Source organism: Columba livia, chromosome 3, assembly GCF_036013475.1.
Source record: "Columba livia isolate bColLiv1 breed racing homer chromosome 3, bColLiv1.pat.W.v2, whole genome shotgun sequence".
Classification (NCBI taxonomy): domain Eukaryota; kingdom Metazoa; phylum Chordata; class Aves; order Columbiformes; family Columbidae; genus Columba; species Columba livia.
Genome location: NC_088604.1, coordinates 7,480,550 through 7,497,646, shown reverse-complemented (window position 1 = coordinate 7,497,646; position 17,097 = coordinate 7,480,550). Strand labels below are relative to the sequence as shown.

The 17,097-nt window shown below is 43.3% G+C and overlaps 1 protein-coding gene across 2 annotated transcripts in view; it reads left to right on the top strand.

Annotated features, from left to right (window-relative positions):
- The first annotated feature begins 2,234 nt into the window (after positions 1-2,234).
- The window catches only part of PTCHD4 (patched domain containing 4), a 112,258-nt gene continuing 97,395 nt past the window's right edge, over positions 2,235-17,097 (top strand). Inside the window, exon 1 of one of the 2 annotated variants that reach the window (XM_065055742.1) lies at positions 2,235-4,187. In XM_065055742.1, the coding sequence (XP_064911814.1) occupies positions 3,762-4,187 (426 nt within the window). In that variant the 5' untranslated portion in view covers positions 2,235-3,761. Of the gene's footprint in view, positions 4,362-17,097 lie in introns of both variants that reach the window. The other variant, XM_005510201.3, reaches the window with a different exon arrangement.

The window sequence follows — 17,097 nt, the reverse complement described above, 5'->3', positions numbered from 1 at the left end:
CAGTTATTTTCCCCAGATACCATTGCATTCTTTCCAAGCTGAATCTTGTTTCAAAGATTTCTGGGTGTTTTGAATCGCTCTGTGGTTTGTTACTTCTCTGGGCTCCAGAATCCATAAACTATCATTCAGTTCCCCCAGCAACATCCCTGACATGTCAGTTATTCCCCTTTGGAGAGGATTCATTGGATGACACCAGAGAGTATATACATATCAGCATAACCCAACACCACTCTCAGGAAAGGTGTTGATGCCCTGCTTGTTTCTGAGATGTACTCCAAACTGACTTTTTAGATCCTCCATGGATTTTGCCATTTGAGATGACTAACGTAATGCATTGATCACTTCAACATCCACATTACCCTTGGGGGCACTGATGCCAGATCACACTTTCATAGAATCATAGAATAATAGAATCATAGAGTCATAGAATCATAGAATAATTGAATCATTGAACCACAGAATAGTTTGGGTTGGAAGGGACCTTCATAGCTCATCCAGTCCAACCTTCTGCAATGGGAAGGGACATTTTCAACTAGATCAGGTTGCTCAGAGCCCCATCCAGCCTGGCCTGGGATGTCTCCAGGGATGGGGCATCCACCACCTCTCTGGGAAACCTGGGCCAGTGTTTCACCAACCGCAGTGTAAAAAATTTCTTCCTCATGTCTGGTCTGAATCTTCTCTCCTTTAGTTTAAAACCATCACCCCTTGTCCTGTCATAACACGCTGTTCTAAAAAGTCTGTCCCCATCCTTCTTATTCTGTGCTATTGTGTACTCCAATGGACAGGCAAGACCACCTCCCAGTGCCCTTTGGCAATATTGCTTTATTTTCCTGCTCAGAGAGGAACCAGCGTGTGCTCACTCACACCTTTCTTTGTACATATTTCTTTGCCCTCTCTTTGCACAGCCTGTGATTCAGCAGTGCCGTGTCTGAACGCTCCACTGCAGCATCCTGGCAGAGAGAAGTTGTCCAAGACCTGGAAAAGCTGCAGACAAAAAAACATCCTTTGCCATATCTTATTTAGGCACTAGAGGGATCTGCTCTTCCTACGGTGGTCCAGACTGCTTGTGCTGGGTTCCTGAACTCTTCCTGTGGTCAAGATGAAGATCTGGCCGACCTCCTGAGCAATGATCAGCTCTCTGGAGGGCTTACTGGGCAAGGTCACAGTAACCAAGAAAAGCAATCACAGCTTTCTCCCTGCCAGACCAGGTACCAGCACCATATAAGCCCCAGAGGCAATGGGTACCAAGGACCTAGAGGCTCCAGGCAGAGTATCTGCAGCCTGTGCTGAAGCCCACAGTGCTAAGACATCTCTGCCAGTAGCACCTATCACTTAGATATGGTGACATATTCTGTCAAAGGCTATTATAAGCCTGCACGTGTACAAATGAGGAATCAGGTTCTGACTTCCCGCTCAAGGTCTTGCTTATGTGTGTAAGTACAAAGGTTCAATAAAGCCTTTGCATTTAGACTTTATTCACTGGGAGCACTCAACCATCAGCATAAGTGCGTCATAAAATAGACAAAGAGCTGTAATTTGTACCAATGGAGCCCAGCATTTCCTGGGGTGGTTGAGGCAGATTTCCATCATGAGCAATAGTTTAAGGTGAGCATACAGGAAGCTGATAGTGTGTTTTCTACAGAATTTCCCACCTTCAACCTCTCCTTGTGGCCTGTAAGAACTCCAGCCCACATTTGCAAGTGACTCCAGATCAGCAGTACTTAGGCCACTAAAAAACAGCCTGAATTTAAAAGGCATGATGTGCTTACAGCACCCATTCAAATATCTGAAAATTAAGCCATTTTCACCAAGGCAGTTGTAAATCTCAGCCACTGATTTCAGTCAGATATGTTTCCAATCCAAAGCTCCTAGCCTCTCTGTTGCATCATTTGAGAGAAGTTCACATTTCTGCACTTTTTCAGGATCTCAAGCTCCCAATCTGAATTACTATCTCTAAGACCTAACATAAGTACTCCAAAACCCCCAAAGATGGGTTCCTTCTGTGTACTCCCTGTCCATGCACACATAAATGTGTGTGTCGAGGGAGTGTCAGCATTAAAGGGATTGCTGAATAAGCTGTTTTTCTTCAAAGCACTCATGATTACTTGAAGCCAAGCATAGCCTGCTTCTTGTCTAGTCCTGGATCAGGCAGTCTGATAACTGACAGTCTTGAGCTCCTCAGTTTCTAGTCTCTCTCCTTCTGTTTCAGTAAGAGTTTATTATGGAAGAACCTTGCTCTCTCAGGCTTTGCACAACATCCTTGGTCCCGTCCCAAACTATATCAATTTCTGGTTGACAAAACTAATGAAAATACAGCAGGAATCTGGTGGAGGGGGAGTCACTGAGCAGAAACCTGCTTTTAGGCTTTTGGTTTTTAGTTACATTTTTGCATTTTAGGCTTATAAGTACAAAGCTTCTGCAAAACAAGCCTGCCTTTTCTCCTGCTTTGTCTGCAAGTGGCTATTGGGTGTGCTAAGGCTGGATCTGCTGTCCCAAACAGTCCTGGTGAATCTCCTGGTGGAGCAGATCTTGCTGCCTGGAGAGCTGGTGGGCAGCTCTCCTGCTGCAAAATGCATGCATTTCTCTGCTGCTCTCCTTTGGTCCGGGAAGCTGCAGAATTTTTTTCATCTTATGTAATGGTCTGCTGGTGTCTTTGCTTGGAAAACCTCTTTTTTTTATTATTTTTTTTTTTTTTTCCACTGGAGTGTCAGGACCCCTGTCCTGCCCCTCTTGGGTGGGACAGGGAGCTGCTGGACGGGGGGAAAGAGGTGTCAGGTTAGCAGGTAGAAGAAGGGAGCAGCTCACTCTCCTTCTCCCCCCCGGCTTGTTCCAAGCCCTTCTCGTACTCACTCTCCCCCTTGTAGGAGCACAGAGCAGCTCCCCCTGGGCGACCTCGGGCTGTAAATAAGAGAAAGGAGAGAGGTGACAATTTTGAGCTAATTGCTTTGCCTGGAGTGGTGCGTGTACCGCCCCCCCCCCCCCATCAAAACCCATAGCGCGGCTGGGGCAGGGCTGGGTGCGGCGGGATGCAGCAGCCGTGGGACCGGGGGGACAGAAAGCGGAGGTCGGAGGATGCTGCTGCTGTGAGAAAGCGCTTCCCAAAGTCTCCGGACACAGCTCTCCGTTCCTTCGGCAGCCGGCAGGGAGCGGGGGAGTGCAGGGTGGCCCCACGGCTGCGGCCGGGAGTGGGGGGAGCGAGGGAGGGGCACCATGGGGTCCGTGGGATGTTAAAATGCAGCATCATCCTCCCGCCCCGGCAAATTCCCCGCGTGTATGTGTGTGTGTGTGTGTAAAGGGTGGAGGGAGGATAGCGACCAGCGGCGCTTTGCAGGGAAGAGGAGCGGGGGGGCGGCTGCTGGCCTTGGCTGCACCGCCCCGGAGAAGCGGTGCCCGCCGCGGGGCTGCGCGGAGCGGCCGCGGGCGCCCAGCGGGCACTGCAGAGTCGGCAGCGCTCCCGGTGCAACGCCTGAGCCTCGCTGGAGAAAGGGGGGCACTCGGACGGGAGGAAGGCGGGAGTGAGGGGGGAGGAGAGAAAAGGTGGGGGGGGGGAAAGAAAGAGAGAAAAAAAAAAGGGCAAGGACCCCCCCTTCTCCTCCCTCCTCTGCCCGGTCCCTTCCACCCCCGACACACACACACACACCCCATTGATCAATATTTGGCTGTCTTGCTGCAACTTGCTGCAGTCTTTTAAAGGAGTAGTAGAGAGAGAGGGAGAGAGAAAGGGAAACTGACAGGAAGGGGTAAGGAGCTACACATGTCACATGTGCTTTCTAAGACGGCCAGGAGCATCTGCAGGCTGGATCTGGTGGAGGATGCTGCGGCAGGTGATACACAGAGGGCTCCAGTCGTTTTTCTACAAGCTGGGTTTATTCGTGAGCAGGCATCCGGTGTTTTTCCTGACTGTGCCCGCAGTCCTGACCATCATCTTCGGCTTCAGCCTGCTCAACCGCTTCCAGCCTGACACTGACCTGGAGAGCCTGGTAGCCCCCAGCCACAGCCTGGCCAAGATCGAGAGGAGCTTAGCCAGCAGCCTTTTCTCCCTCGATCAATCCAAAAGCCAGCTGTATTCGGACTTGCACACCCCGGGGAGGTATGGCAGGGTGATTCTCCTCTCCAAACCCGGAGGCAATATTTTGCATCAGGCTGATGTGATCCTGCAGATCCACCGAGCCGTGCTGGAAATGAAGGTGAACTACAAAGGCTATAATTATACTTTTTCCCATCTGTGTGTGTTGAGAAATCAGGATAAGAAATGCGTGCTGGATGATATTATTTCAGTGCTAGAGGATCTGAGGCAGGCTGCCCTCTCCAATAAGACAACAGCCAGGGTGCAAGTGAGCTATCCCAACACTAAATTGAAGGTATGCTCTTACTGCATGCTTTTGCCAATTAAAGAGGCAGCACTTCATTTCTTGTCCTAAACAGCAAAGAGAAATATAATCATATCTATGTCTATATATCTAAATGTATGTGACCTGGGATTTCCTCGGGAAGCAGTTGAAACTGGTGCCTTGCAGTTGTTCTGTACGAGGAGGGAGGGTGGGGGGACTGTACACTAACGCACCGGGAGAAGCAGGGAGTGGAGAACAGCCTTGGGACTGGGAGACCTTGCAATGCCTGGAAGGGTTAATCCATTGGGGAAAAGGGACAAGAGGTCGGTGAGGGGTTGAGAGCTGGGTTTCGCTGTCACCTTTTCTACCTCCACTGCTGTGGTGGGATAATTTACCCTTAATATGGACAGAAAAGGCTTTCCTCAAATGCACAGTGAGCTCCTGTATCTCCCTGCCTCTGCGAGTGCCATAGGAGCAGTAGGAGGTTTGGGCCAGAAGTGATTTTAAGTGTCCTGCCTTCTTTTCTTTAGCTGCATACAAAGAAGGGGAAGGGAGGTGGAATTTTTTCTCTTTGTGTGAAAATAATTAACTCTGTGGCTGATGGATGGGCTGGAGTTTTGGGACAGATCTCATCAGCTAGAGGCTTCCAGCAAAGGGGAAACAAGGTAAAAGAAGTTTAAGTCCTTCTGATTGATATAAATGATCTCAGGAATATTTCCTTGTCATACAGGCACCCATCTGCTTTCCCTCTCACCTGGAGCAGTCCAGTTCACCAGCACTAACCTGCTATAAGCAAATAAGGTGCAAAGTTTGCAGGTGGCTGCTCAGAGAAGTTTCTGTGAATTACAGTGTATCTCCATGCTCCCCCAGGCATTGCACCAGGGGCAGGATTTATTTAATAGACTGTAGCAAACTTGCTAGCACACCAGTTACTCATGGCTCAGATCATAAGGAAGAGGATATGGTCCTTCTTGTAAACCAGAGAGGACCTTTGGGGTTATCTGTCCCCCTTTTTTTCAAAGAGATCCTCAGGGCTGAGGAAGGTAGTGCTTTCATAAGCACTTGCCAGATACTGAAATTATTGTTTGTTTCTTACTGTTCAATTTACCAGGAAAAAAAAAAAAAAAAAGAAAAGAAAAGAAAAGAAAAGAAAAGAAAAGAAAAGAAAAGAAAAGAAAAGAAAAGAAAAGAAAAGAAAAGAAAAGAAAAGAAAAGAAAAGAAAAGAAAAGAAAAGAAAAGAAAAGAAAAGAAAAGAAAAGAAAAGAAAAGAAAAAAAAAGTAAAGCCAGTTCATGCCCCAAAAACTGAAGCAGGGACATTGATTTTATCTGGGTTTTTTTTTTCTTCAGTAAAAGGGCCAGGACAGTTGGGATTTGGTTCCATTCCCCTAGATGTTACAGCAATAGCTTTGTGCAGAGTTGTGGCTGTTTGAGTTGCATGTGTGGAAACGAAAAGGTGTCCTTGCTGCTGCTGCTAAATCCTGAGCTCAAAGAGTTTTCAGAAACATGAGTTATTCTGGATTAAATATCCTTGAAAAAAAATTATCTTTAAGTTCACAGCGAAGACAATCCTGCTATTGCAGAATTAAAGTGCTTTCTTTCCATTTTGCTTATTTTTAAAGTGAAGATCAAGCTAGTTTGGTGGAGAACACTGATAATCTAGATTAACAACATTATAAACCAGCTCTATGCAGAAACAGTCATTCTACTCTCTCAATCCAGATTTTCTTGTGTAGAGGAACCTGAAGCAAGCTTGGCAAAACTAGGATGGGGTCACTTGCAATGTGTTTTCTTTCTAGGAGAGCACCTACAGCTCCTTCTTTTTTAAAGATAAAAGGAAAGGAAAAAATAACATGGTCTGGATTAGCAATTTATTGGAATAGAAGTGGTTGGTAGATAATTCACACAGAGAAAGACTTTCCCAAAGCATTGGTGTCTGACTCCAAACAGCACCCCTACACCTCCAGCCAAGAAGTTGTTGTGTATCATCCTCGGGATAAAGGAATAAATGCCCTTAAGCATCTAGGTTTAAAGTCGGAGAGAGCAGGCAGATATCTACCCACTCCTCAGTGAAGGGAGGTAAAGCCACCAAAATCTGTGACTGCTCTTTAGAGAAAAGCTAACAATTGCAGCCCATTTCTATGAATAAGGGGAGTCCCTGGTGTTGCTGAGAAAAAGAAACACACTTCGCCATGGTTTTTCTTTTTCTGGTACAGTAAGGACTCTGTTGCAGGACCAGAGTCAGCCCTTAACCTGGCACCAGCTTTCAGCTATGGCGTGTCCTCAGAGACTCACTTCCTCTGGTGTCTTTGGCTGCAGCTGCTGGGAATAAATTACTACTTTGTATAGGTTAATTCACTAGGCGTGCTTCCTCTCTGTCATCTCTGTTATCCTATCTACCAAACTACGAGCTTAGGAAGTTGTGGGTAAACATCTCTTTTGCTACTTCAAGCCATAACCAAAATATTGGTTTAATCTAGGCTCCCAGGTTATTTACCAACCTCCCTCTCTCTGCACCTCTGAGCACAGGCCGTAGAAGTCAGGGCTTGTGCTGCTTGTTTTGGGGTGTCTAGATGTGTTTAACCAGAAATGGAACAGTGGATCAGGCTCTGGATGTTCAGCAAAGGGAACAACCCCTGTGCTTGTAGCTATGAAGTTTTTAGTATCTTTTTACTTGAGTCATGACGTGAAAGAGAAGTTGTGGATGGACCGCATGGGAATGCAAAACAGAGGGCTAAACCTACCTGCCCTTATTCAGTGTGGACCAGTGTTCATTACACTCATGGGTCCATATCCTTGGGAGCTTTGTCAGCTAAACTTTCCCCCACCAAGATCTGATAGTACACATTACTTGGTTAATACTGGTAGGCTTTTCTCTGTCTTGTTCGTTTAATAATGTCCTCAGATTGAACAAAATTCTTCTAAGAACAATACGGTGTGTTTACAAACTGTGAAGGTGTCCCAATTGTGTTAGCCTGCAGCTGAAATGGGTCAAGTGCAGACCTGTACTGGTTTGGGAACCACAATTACAATATTGAGCTGTTTCAACCTCCTCTCCTGCTCTATCTGGGAGCTGAGAAAACATCTCGTAGATTGTTTTTTTGATTTTGTTTTTTCTCTCAAGCCTTGTGTGCACCTCTCACTTTGTCCCTCTTTCTATCTCCTGCTGGAGGCCAAATCGATTTGTTTCTCCCAGGTGAGGATGACTGGAAGCTGGCTCTGGGTGACCTCTTGCCAGGTCTCTCACAGGAGCTTTGTGGGAGCCATATGAGCAAGTTTCAGTAAACTGTTCTGGATTAGAAACAGCTGTTATTGGGCTGCAAGGTCTAATGAAACTGCTTAGTTTTTCTTAAGAAAATCTGTCTGTGAAGGGTTATGATTGGTTAACTGTTACTTGCTGTAGTGTGGAAAGACCTTATATTCTTGAACACGTTTGGCTTCGTTGTCTGCTGTGAATCGGGAACTCTTGGTCTCTCCATTCGCCAGAGGAGCAGAGAGATGACATTTACATCCAGCATGCAGACTGCAGTGTGGTTTCAAACGACTGGGTTTAAAATTCACTCTGACAATACTGGAGTCATTGTAGGCAAGTTTACTCTTCTGAAAGGCCAGGTGAACCAGGTTGTACAAAGCTGTCTCCTCCCATTGCTTTGGGAACACTCTCTAGCCCGTTCACAGTCACTGCTACGCTACGCTGCAGTCTGCAGCCCAGCCAGAAGAGTCACTTGCCCAAGGTCATGCAGACAGACCATGTTGGAGCAGGAAAACAAAGCTGGATGTATGAAGTCTTGATGAAGACTTTTGAGATATGTCCTGGAGCAAGGTTGCTTGTGCTTTCCAGCCTGTGTCACAAAACGGATCTTCCTGTCCTTGGGGTCTGGATTGTGCCCTAACCAGGCAGACTGTCAAATGTACACTAAGCTCTGACCTTAGGTCATCAAACTGTTAATTTGCAAGTTTTAACAAATCCCAACATCATTTTTGTAAATTAAAGGTTCAGGGTAGTGCCTGAGCATGGTTTGGGAGTTAGCATGGGATCCCAGCATCATTTTTGTAAATTAAAGGTTCAGGGTAGTGCCTGAGCATGGTTTGGGAGTTAGCATGGGAAAAGGGTGCGTTCCTAGTTGGTGTATTTACTTCATTCTGGGGATCTGTGTACCTTCTTGATTATGTTGTGCCCCGGCCCCCAGGGCCAGAATATGGTGTGAGGCACATTTTATTGGTTGGTATAGACAGAATTATTGATTACATGGGGATTACTTCTTGTGTACTATCAGATGTGAGGAAGGAGATTGGCTTATGACCCTGATTGTCCAATAACCCCAACAAATTTGCTGTCCTTGTCAGGAAAAAAAGTTTAAAAAATCACTACAAGGAATGAAAATTATTTCTGAGCACAGTTGTTACCCAGAGGAAAAAAAAAAATGAAAGCATTTTTTCAGGTATTCCATCTTTACTGTTTCTTTTCATGTTTATTTGCTAGTTTGTCAGACAAAGTGTAATAACTTAGAAATTATCTCTCTGAGATCAGAATGAATATGACAATTGCAGGTTGAAAGGAGCCTTTGTAAGCAGGTTGCTTTTTGTAAATCTGCCTTCAATTAATTAAGTATCAGTCATTTATGAACAGTAGGCTAAACAGCAGCCAGTAAAACAGACGTCTCTATTACCTCGTTTGTGATAAGCACATGAGCTGGATATTGAATCCTTTATTGCTTAAGTGGAAAAGTTACTTGCTTTCACTTAGCAGCTTGAAATCTGTAATCGCGGACTTGCCACTGGCCAGATTCTCTATTTTTCTCATGCTGACAGCTGTACTTTTAAATAAGCCTTTCTCTGCTTGCATTCGTGGAGTCTTTCCCACTGTTTTAAGATTAATTCCTTCTTACGTGACCCTGAGGCACCAACCACCTCCATGGGACAGACAGGATATAAAACCAAAGCCCACTTACATCAAAGCAGGCATCTGCATATCAATAATATCCACTAACTGATTCAGTAAAGTCGGTTCGTGTATAAGATTACTTTTACTCCAAGTACCTGCTTCCTCAGAGGCAATGTGGCTCTATATATTTGTGATACCACCCATCTCAATCGGAGCCTGTGGCTCAGGATCCTATGAAGTGCTCTGTGGCTGGCAAAAGTTGCTGAGTCAAAGCAAAATAATGATAAATGAGCAGTGAGAAGATCAGAAGAGGAAGGATGGAGGCTGCAGGTAGTTTTCATCTCATCCTCTCAGGACTGGGCAGGAGTAGCTGCTCAGTAGCATGAAAGCAAGACAGAAAGTGTTTGAAGGCAAAAGGCCTCTTCTGGCTGACAGGCTGGGAAACTTAGTTAAAGAAAAAAAAAAAAAAAAGACCCTCTTGTTCTTCCAACTGTGTTTCCATACTGTTTGACAGGATTAGGAAGGGCTCCTTACCCACCTCACCTGGAGGGCCTGGCAGAGCTGGTATCTGCAGTGGGTGAGCTGTGCCCTTACTGGGAGGTGTCCCTGCAGCTATCAGCTCTTGAGGACATATCAGACAGCCTGCCTTCTTCTCATGGGCAAGAAATGAAACATTTCCTTGCATTTTTAGGAAATTTCTCCACTCTTTCCTCTGCTTAGCACATTAGGAACAGTTTCTTTCTCAGCCCTGCTAGACCAGGTGTTAAGACAACCCTCTTGCCCAAGAGGGAGGCGAGACTATGAGCCTTGACTATATCAAGGACATGCAACAAGGTTAACCTGTACCAGGACAAGCTGCCCTCATATAAACAAAGAGCAGAAAGACAGCAGGAATCTATAAAAGCAAGGATGGGGTTTAGGGCGTTCTTTTTGCATTGCTGTTCTTCAGTTATGAACTCAAGTTTCCTTGCCTCTGGGGTGAATCCTACCTTCACTCCACTGGGGCTGTAGGTGAGAGGTTGGTTGGGTGTGAAGCTCATTCCTTCCCATCAAGCAGTTGATAGCAGTGGCCCTGCAGAAGACTACAAAGAAAATGTTCTCCACTGACCTCTGATATGACCTTGGTCAGCTGCTTCATGCCTTTCCCTTCCAGCTATTCCAGTCTTCAGTTTTGTCAGTGTTTGCAGGGAGACATGGCCTTTTATGCAGTGCCAGGCCTTCTGGAGACCTTGCCGTGATGTGAATAATAATAAAGAAGCAATTGGAAGTTTGTTTGGGTAGAGAGAAAAGGAAGATGCAATTGCCAGCCCCTTCAGTTAGTAACAACTGCTCATCACTGTGGATCTGGGATGCATGTCAACCACTTGCCAAAGGTAGAAAGCGCAGTAGCACTTTGCTGTCTTCCTACAATACCTACTTTTCTGGAGACAGAAAAAAATAATTTATTTCCTTTACTAATTTTTCAGATAACTCTTTGCAGTGTTTCTATGCTGACATAACATCTTTTAATCTCAACCATCCCTATGCCTTTCCAAAATGTCTTTGAAGCCCTTTACTGTACTGACTGTGTAAGCTATTGGAGTGCTCTGAACTTCTCCCTCTGGGTTTACAATGTATGGGTATTCTCACTATCTGTAACAAGATATTCAGAAACTGCCATGCTAACAAGGCAAGAGAACACAACTGACAAGCCTTAATAAAGAAGATTTGTCATCTTCCCAGCCAGAGAAAGATGCTTTAAAGGAGAGGAGAAGAAAGAAGAAGAGAGGAGATCTTTAAACCAACGCTAAAAGATTAAATATGTGTTCTGCAGTAGAAGTGGGAGGAAGTTTATAAGGAGAAAATTAGATTAATAAATATGTTTTTAAAAGTTCCTAAATTATTTAATGTCAGTATGCATATTACACATACATCTTTCTTAGTTGGTTAACAATGATGTAGGTAAGGTTGTGCTAGACATTTTGAAAACAGTAATCTAAGAACACAACCAGTATTAAGCCTTTCAAGACATTAAGAGATAAAAGACCCCTATACAGAGCTCTGGACAGTTGTTATTACAGAAGTCATGGTGAAATAACCTGCTGAATGGTTTTCTAAGAGGAGGGAACTGAGTTATTACAATCATGATCTCACATTTCAACAGAAAGCTTTTCATTTATGCAGACCGCACATCCCTTGCACACTCCTAGTGCAAACAGTGAGACATGCTGTGCGTGACCGGGACTTGAGCTGAAAGCAGCTTTAAATACTGATGAAACAAAGTCTTCAACAATGTAGAAAAGCAAGTGCTGTGTGTAGTGGAGAGGAGACGGTAATGGGAGGCAGAAAGGGCAAGCTGTAAATTCTTTTATACCTCTATTTATTAATACATTTGTCCTGTTCTCTGTCTTCCTACCTACTGAGGTGCAAGATGCTCACGTGGAGAACAGATAGCAAAGGAAGTTCTTGGTGGTGGGGCTCTGAGGCATCCTACAAAGGGAAGGAGCAGTGCAGAGATGATCACATGCAGTGGCACATGTCATTGCCCCAGCTCTGTATTCACTGGGTGTGAATTAGTCTCACTTTTACAGTGGTTAGGCTATTTGGCAGCAGGAGCTTTGAGGTAAGTGCTTGGAGATATTTGACGACCCTGGCAAGTGTGATCTGGTGGCAGTGGGAGGATTTCCAGCTTAAAAGAATTACTGTGGGAAACTGGGAATAGTTTGTTAGTGGGCAGCTCTGGTACAGCAAAGAGATTTTACTGAAGCTTTTTTCTTTTCCTTAGCCCCGCTCACATGTTGACAGGTAGTTCTTGCACAATGTCAGTTCTGCTTGCCCAGCAGCAGCTGAGACATCAGACAGCCATCCCCCAGCCCTGAGTTGGCCAGATCAGGTTTTCTCCCTCATTCTGCATTCCGACACCAAAAATGCCTTCTGCCAGTCCACTCTTGCTGGCAAACTGGTGCTGCAGCCAGGGAGCTGCTGGGAAGATCACACATTTTGAGACCTGCATTTCACTACCCAGCTAATATTGCAGCAAGGTTTTGGCCTGATAATGATCTATAACTAAGACGAGAAAAGTCAGTCAGAACCACAGCTGTACAATGTTTCCTTAATACATATGACGGCAAATGTTTTGGCATCTCCCAGATAAATTTTTCATTAAAAACACAAATTTTACAAGCCCTAAAGCCTGTTTTGCCTACCTGTCCTCTGCCTTTGAAGGCAATGCCACATTGCGGAGACTTTAAGTATAATGCAGCCCATATCGCAGGGTATGTAAATTTGCATTAGAGATCAAGCTCCTAATGGGCCAGACAGCCACAATTAATTTCCTTGTGAAGTCGATGGGACACCTGGGAGGTGTCATTGAATACCTTCACACCCAAACACCTAACGTTTCCTCTCGCAATATATAAGAAACATAAACATCACCTATATGACGAAGTTAGGTACCGAAACAAGACAGAAAACTTGCCCTTGCATAAGGCAGGGTCCTGCTTTTTTTACACCTTGCATAATTGTTTCTACCAGCATTACACTAGTGTTGTCAGTCTGATGGGGAGGTGTTATTCTTACCACATACATGGTGTGTTTTTGCACATGTCAACAGCTTCTTAGAGCGTGCTACGATTCAGAGGTGGCCATGGAGGGCTTTGTTACTTCTGTGCTAAATCGCTTATTTACCTGTGCTAAATCACACGATTACCTGTGCTGCAGGTAGGGTGGGCACATAAAATTTCAGCTGAATCTTTTTCTGTCAGAAATTACAGTATTCTTGAAATCAAAAACATCTGTGCAACAATGTCTGCCTTGCCCTTAATTTTTGTCTTGGAGGAAGAAAAGAGAAGAGCGGGTACCCATAGTTTCATTTTGACATAGACCTAACAAAATCCTTCTGTTTTTCTGTGTTGGAATGGTTCTTTGAAAGTATTCTTTCAAAAATATTTTGCTCTCGCATTATACTGTAGATTAGAAAATGAAGGAGAAATTTAAAAAATAACTTTAAAAGGAAATGTTTTCGCATATAGAAACTTTGGGGAAGGAGAGGTCACTCTGGTTTGAAAATAGCTGAGAAATGAAGTGACCCCACCAGCTCGGCCTGGCAGGAGGACACAGCGCAGTCCCTGTTGACATGAATGTGCCCCCAACAGGCTCTTGTTAATGCCATTTTTCACTGGAGACTGATGCACTGTATTGACGGGCCAAATGATCCTCACGTCCAGTTTTCCAAGCAGGTTTAGTTTGTAAAACTATTTACAGTTCGTTAAGAAGAAAGATGCTGTTAACAGTACTTCATTATGCAACAAAATCTCTTGTTTGATGGGGCCTGTCACTTAACTATAAATCACCCTTTTCATAACCATTTTCCAGGATGGTTTCTTAGAGTAGATTTTGATTCATTAACTAAACACATTAAAGAATTCAGTGCTGAGCAGATGCAACATGGAAAAATTCATGTGCATTTTTCTCCTTAAAATCCACACTTCAGTTTGCTCATTTTCTTGATTCCTGTTCCACGCAGAATTTTGGATAAACATGATAAAGAAAATTCTCTTCAGAAGTGGCTGGAAAGTATGGTAATAAATGCTCTATCAGTGGTATCTCTTTGTTAGCTAACACTATTTTTTCTGTCCATAACTGATTTTCTACCTGCATGTAAAAAACACTGGTCACCCAGTTGATGTAAACCAGATTTATCATTGTTAATTGCACAGAAAGTTGAGACACCAGCAGAGAAACTTGAATGTTTCTGAACATTTACAAATGTCTCTTTTCACAGGCTTCGAGATAAGTACAAGTATTAGGCTTCAGGTGTACACCCAAAAATAAATTTCACAAGCTTGACAAGGTTAAGAGCTCCCCTGCTTTCATTAAGTATTTAATGATGTTACATTTTTGAGAAGAATTTGATTTTAAATAAAAAGTGTTGGATTTGGTTTTTCTTCTGCTAAAACAATAAAAGTTCCATCCTTACAACTTTTACCATCTTCTTGCCTCTAGTGTAAGATTTTGAAGGTGGGAGAAAGGAGAGGACATCCTTGAAGCAAAAAAAAAGTGAAAAAAGTGTTAGATAAATGCCAAATACTGTAATTGCATATTTTCAGTGGTCTTTTCATCAGAATATTCACCTCAAAAGGAAAGTTAAAGCAGGTCATTTGTCACTACTTAACAGATCTGAACAATACTTCTTTAGGAATGATTCTGATACTTTTTCTGTGTGGAAAACCCAATTACTCTTTGAAGTAGCAAAAATGACGAAGAAAAATAAAGGCAAAATAGGACATTTTTTCACTTCCTTTACAGTAACTAAATAAAAGGTAACCAGGATAGAGAACAGCCCAGAATGAAACTCGAAGAAACTCAAGTGCATCCTGAAATGGTAGTGCCAGTTGAACTGGGTCTTTCCTGCAGTCTTTTCATGAGGACACTGTGGACAGAAAGGACAGATCCGATGTTGCTTTGTGAAGGAGCAGTTTGGGGTGTCAGATGGTGATTTTGGTGCAACACCACGTATTCAAGAATTCATATTCTGCTGCAACTCAGATCTTTCTCTCCCTTACATTGATTTTCCTGTCATAAAAGCATGCTGTGGTGGAGCTGGAGAAATTCAGTCGAAGAGCTGTTGGTGTTTTATGAGCAATCTCATCTCTTTTCTGTGTAACATCAAGAGGTCAAAGACATAAATATTTATAAGGTTAGTCTAGCCCATTCCCTGGCCTGTGCAGGATTACAAGGAAATCCTAATATAAAAATTAATTCAATTGGCTTGGATTGGAAATCAGTCATGTGGGTTGGAAGCTGTCTGAAAGACTGTAAACGAAGAATCATGATAAATGACAATGTAACAAGTTTATGGAAAGTATCTTGCAGGGTATCTGGAGAATTTGTGTTAGGTCTGGTCTCATCTAACATCTCTATTAATTATCAGGAAGTAGAATTGAATTGCACAGAAATAAAATTCACAGATAATATTAGACAAGGAGGAGATGTCAGCAACACCTGAGTCAGAGAATTTACACAGATGGAACCAGAGCAGTTAGAAACCCAAACAGAAAACTAAAAAAACATTTCTGAAGAGTTTTGGTTGCATCCTGGTCCCCAAATGGCAATCTGAGGTCCTTCTTTGAAACATATTCCTGGGAGCTGAGTTTTGCAAATGTCAAATTGAAGATGCAGTATTTATATTATAGAACCAAGGTCAAAGACAAATTTGCTGTTAAAGTTGGGATTTTTCAACCCTCAAAGAAAGGGCACTTAGTTTTATTTCTGACTCTGATACTGCTTTGCAAGTACGGACATTTTGCTATTCAGTGTTGTCCTTCATTCTTCACCTTCTTGCAGATCAAGTTCCGCAGGACAAAGAGAGCTCCATATGTTGAGTTTGAACGGTGCTTTGGAGGCTGTAGATGATGTGTTAAATAATCAGTGAAGCCTTGATAGATTGTTGCTTTGCTTTGGTATTTTTGTTATCTTTCTAGAGTGGAATCAGTCTTCTTTTGGAGTTTTGTGCTGGCTGTGTGGATTTTGCATGGGCTAACCTTGAAGTTGTTTTGCCATATTTTGCGTCATCTGATTGTTCCCCAGCACTTCAAATTTGAATAGCCTCATACCCCTAAAGTCACAAATTGGCTCAATTTTGTCCCAGTTTAATTTTGTCATTCTTTAATTATATTCTGATTGTGCCAGGGAAAAGTTCTTGTAGCAGACAGTCTTAAAGCTCGAGTAGGAATAAAAAATATTCAGCTGGACCATTTATAATATTTTCTATCCAACTTGAGTGTGATGGCAGATCAAATCAGGAACAGTCTGCTGATGTTTGTGAAATGGGTTGTGGAGTCAGGCCATTTCTTCTCATCTTCTTAACAAATGTCCACAGTGTCAGGCCATTTGCTGCAGCAGATGGTACCTGGTCTGGTCTGCAGAGCCAGGCTGTGACCCTGCCCTGCCACAGAGGGCCCATGATGTAGATATTTGTGGGTGTTCATGCAGAAAGTCATGATGGTAAAACCCAAAAACGACCAAAGACGGGCTGGTTTTTTTCTAATTTGAACTCTTTCATGTTTGGCATCTAATCTAGACTGGCCCCAGTGTGCGATCAGAGGAGAGAAGAGTGAACCTCCAGAAGCAATGCATTTCACTTTTTCTAAACAACTGCATTAGGTGGGGATGAATTAATCCCTCAGAGACATCATGGGCAAGAGGAAGAATGTTCAGATTATGCATTCACCTTTCAGCGGGTTAAAATTAGGTGACCTGAATCCCACCATACTTTCATTTCAAATCACCAAAAGAAAAAAAAAGTCTATGACATTTTCATAAACATGGGAATATGCTACTTTTAAAGATCTTTATAGCAAAACCTTATGTCAGATGAAGTGTTTCTGAATAACCTAGGGTATAATCTGCATTTGCACTGACATCAGAAAAAACTTCCCCTAACAATTTCATGGGGAAAATCACAGCTTCTTCTCAAGCTCATTGCAGCTTTGGCTCACACCAAATCTTTGGCAGGGTTTTGAAAGATTCTTTTTGGAAATTATTATTAGACTGTTGCAATAGAACTAAAATACATTAATCTGAGGAATTAAATGGGATTAAATGCCATCCTCCTTCAAAACAGACTGTCAGATATTGGCACTTTATTGCAGCAGGGAGACTAAAATTTTGCAGAGTACGCGGAAAACAAAATGCTGAGGTTCTATCACCTGGAAGTGCTTTACCATCTGATTACACTTTGGCTTACTTTATCAGAATTTTCCCCTAAATATTTATTTGCTTGAAATCCAAAGATGCCTAGATACCACACTGTCCCAGCATCTGTAGCACTTTTGTTTTAAAATTAGAAGTCAAATCCTTTCTGTTCTACCAGAGCCAAAACCTTTCCAGATAGGTTATACTA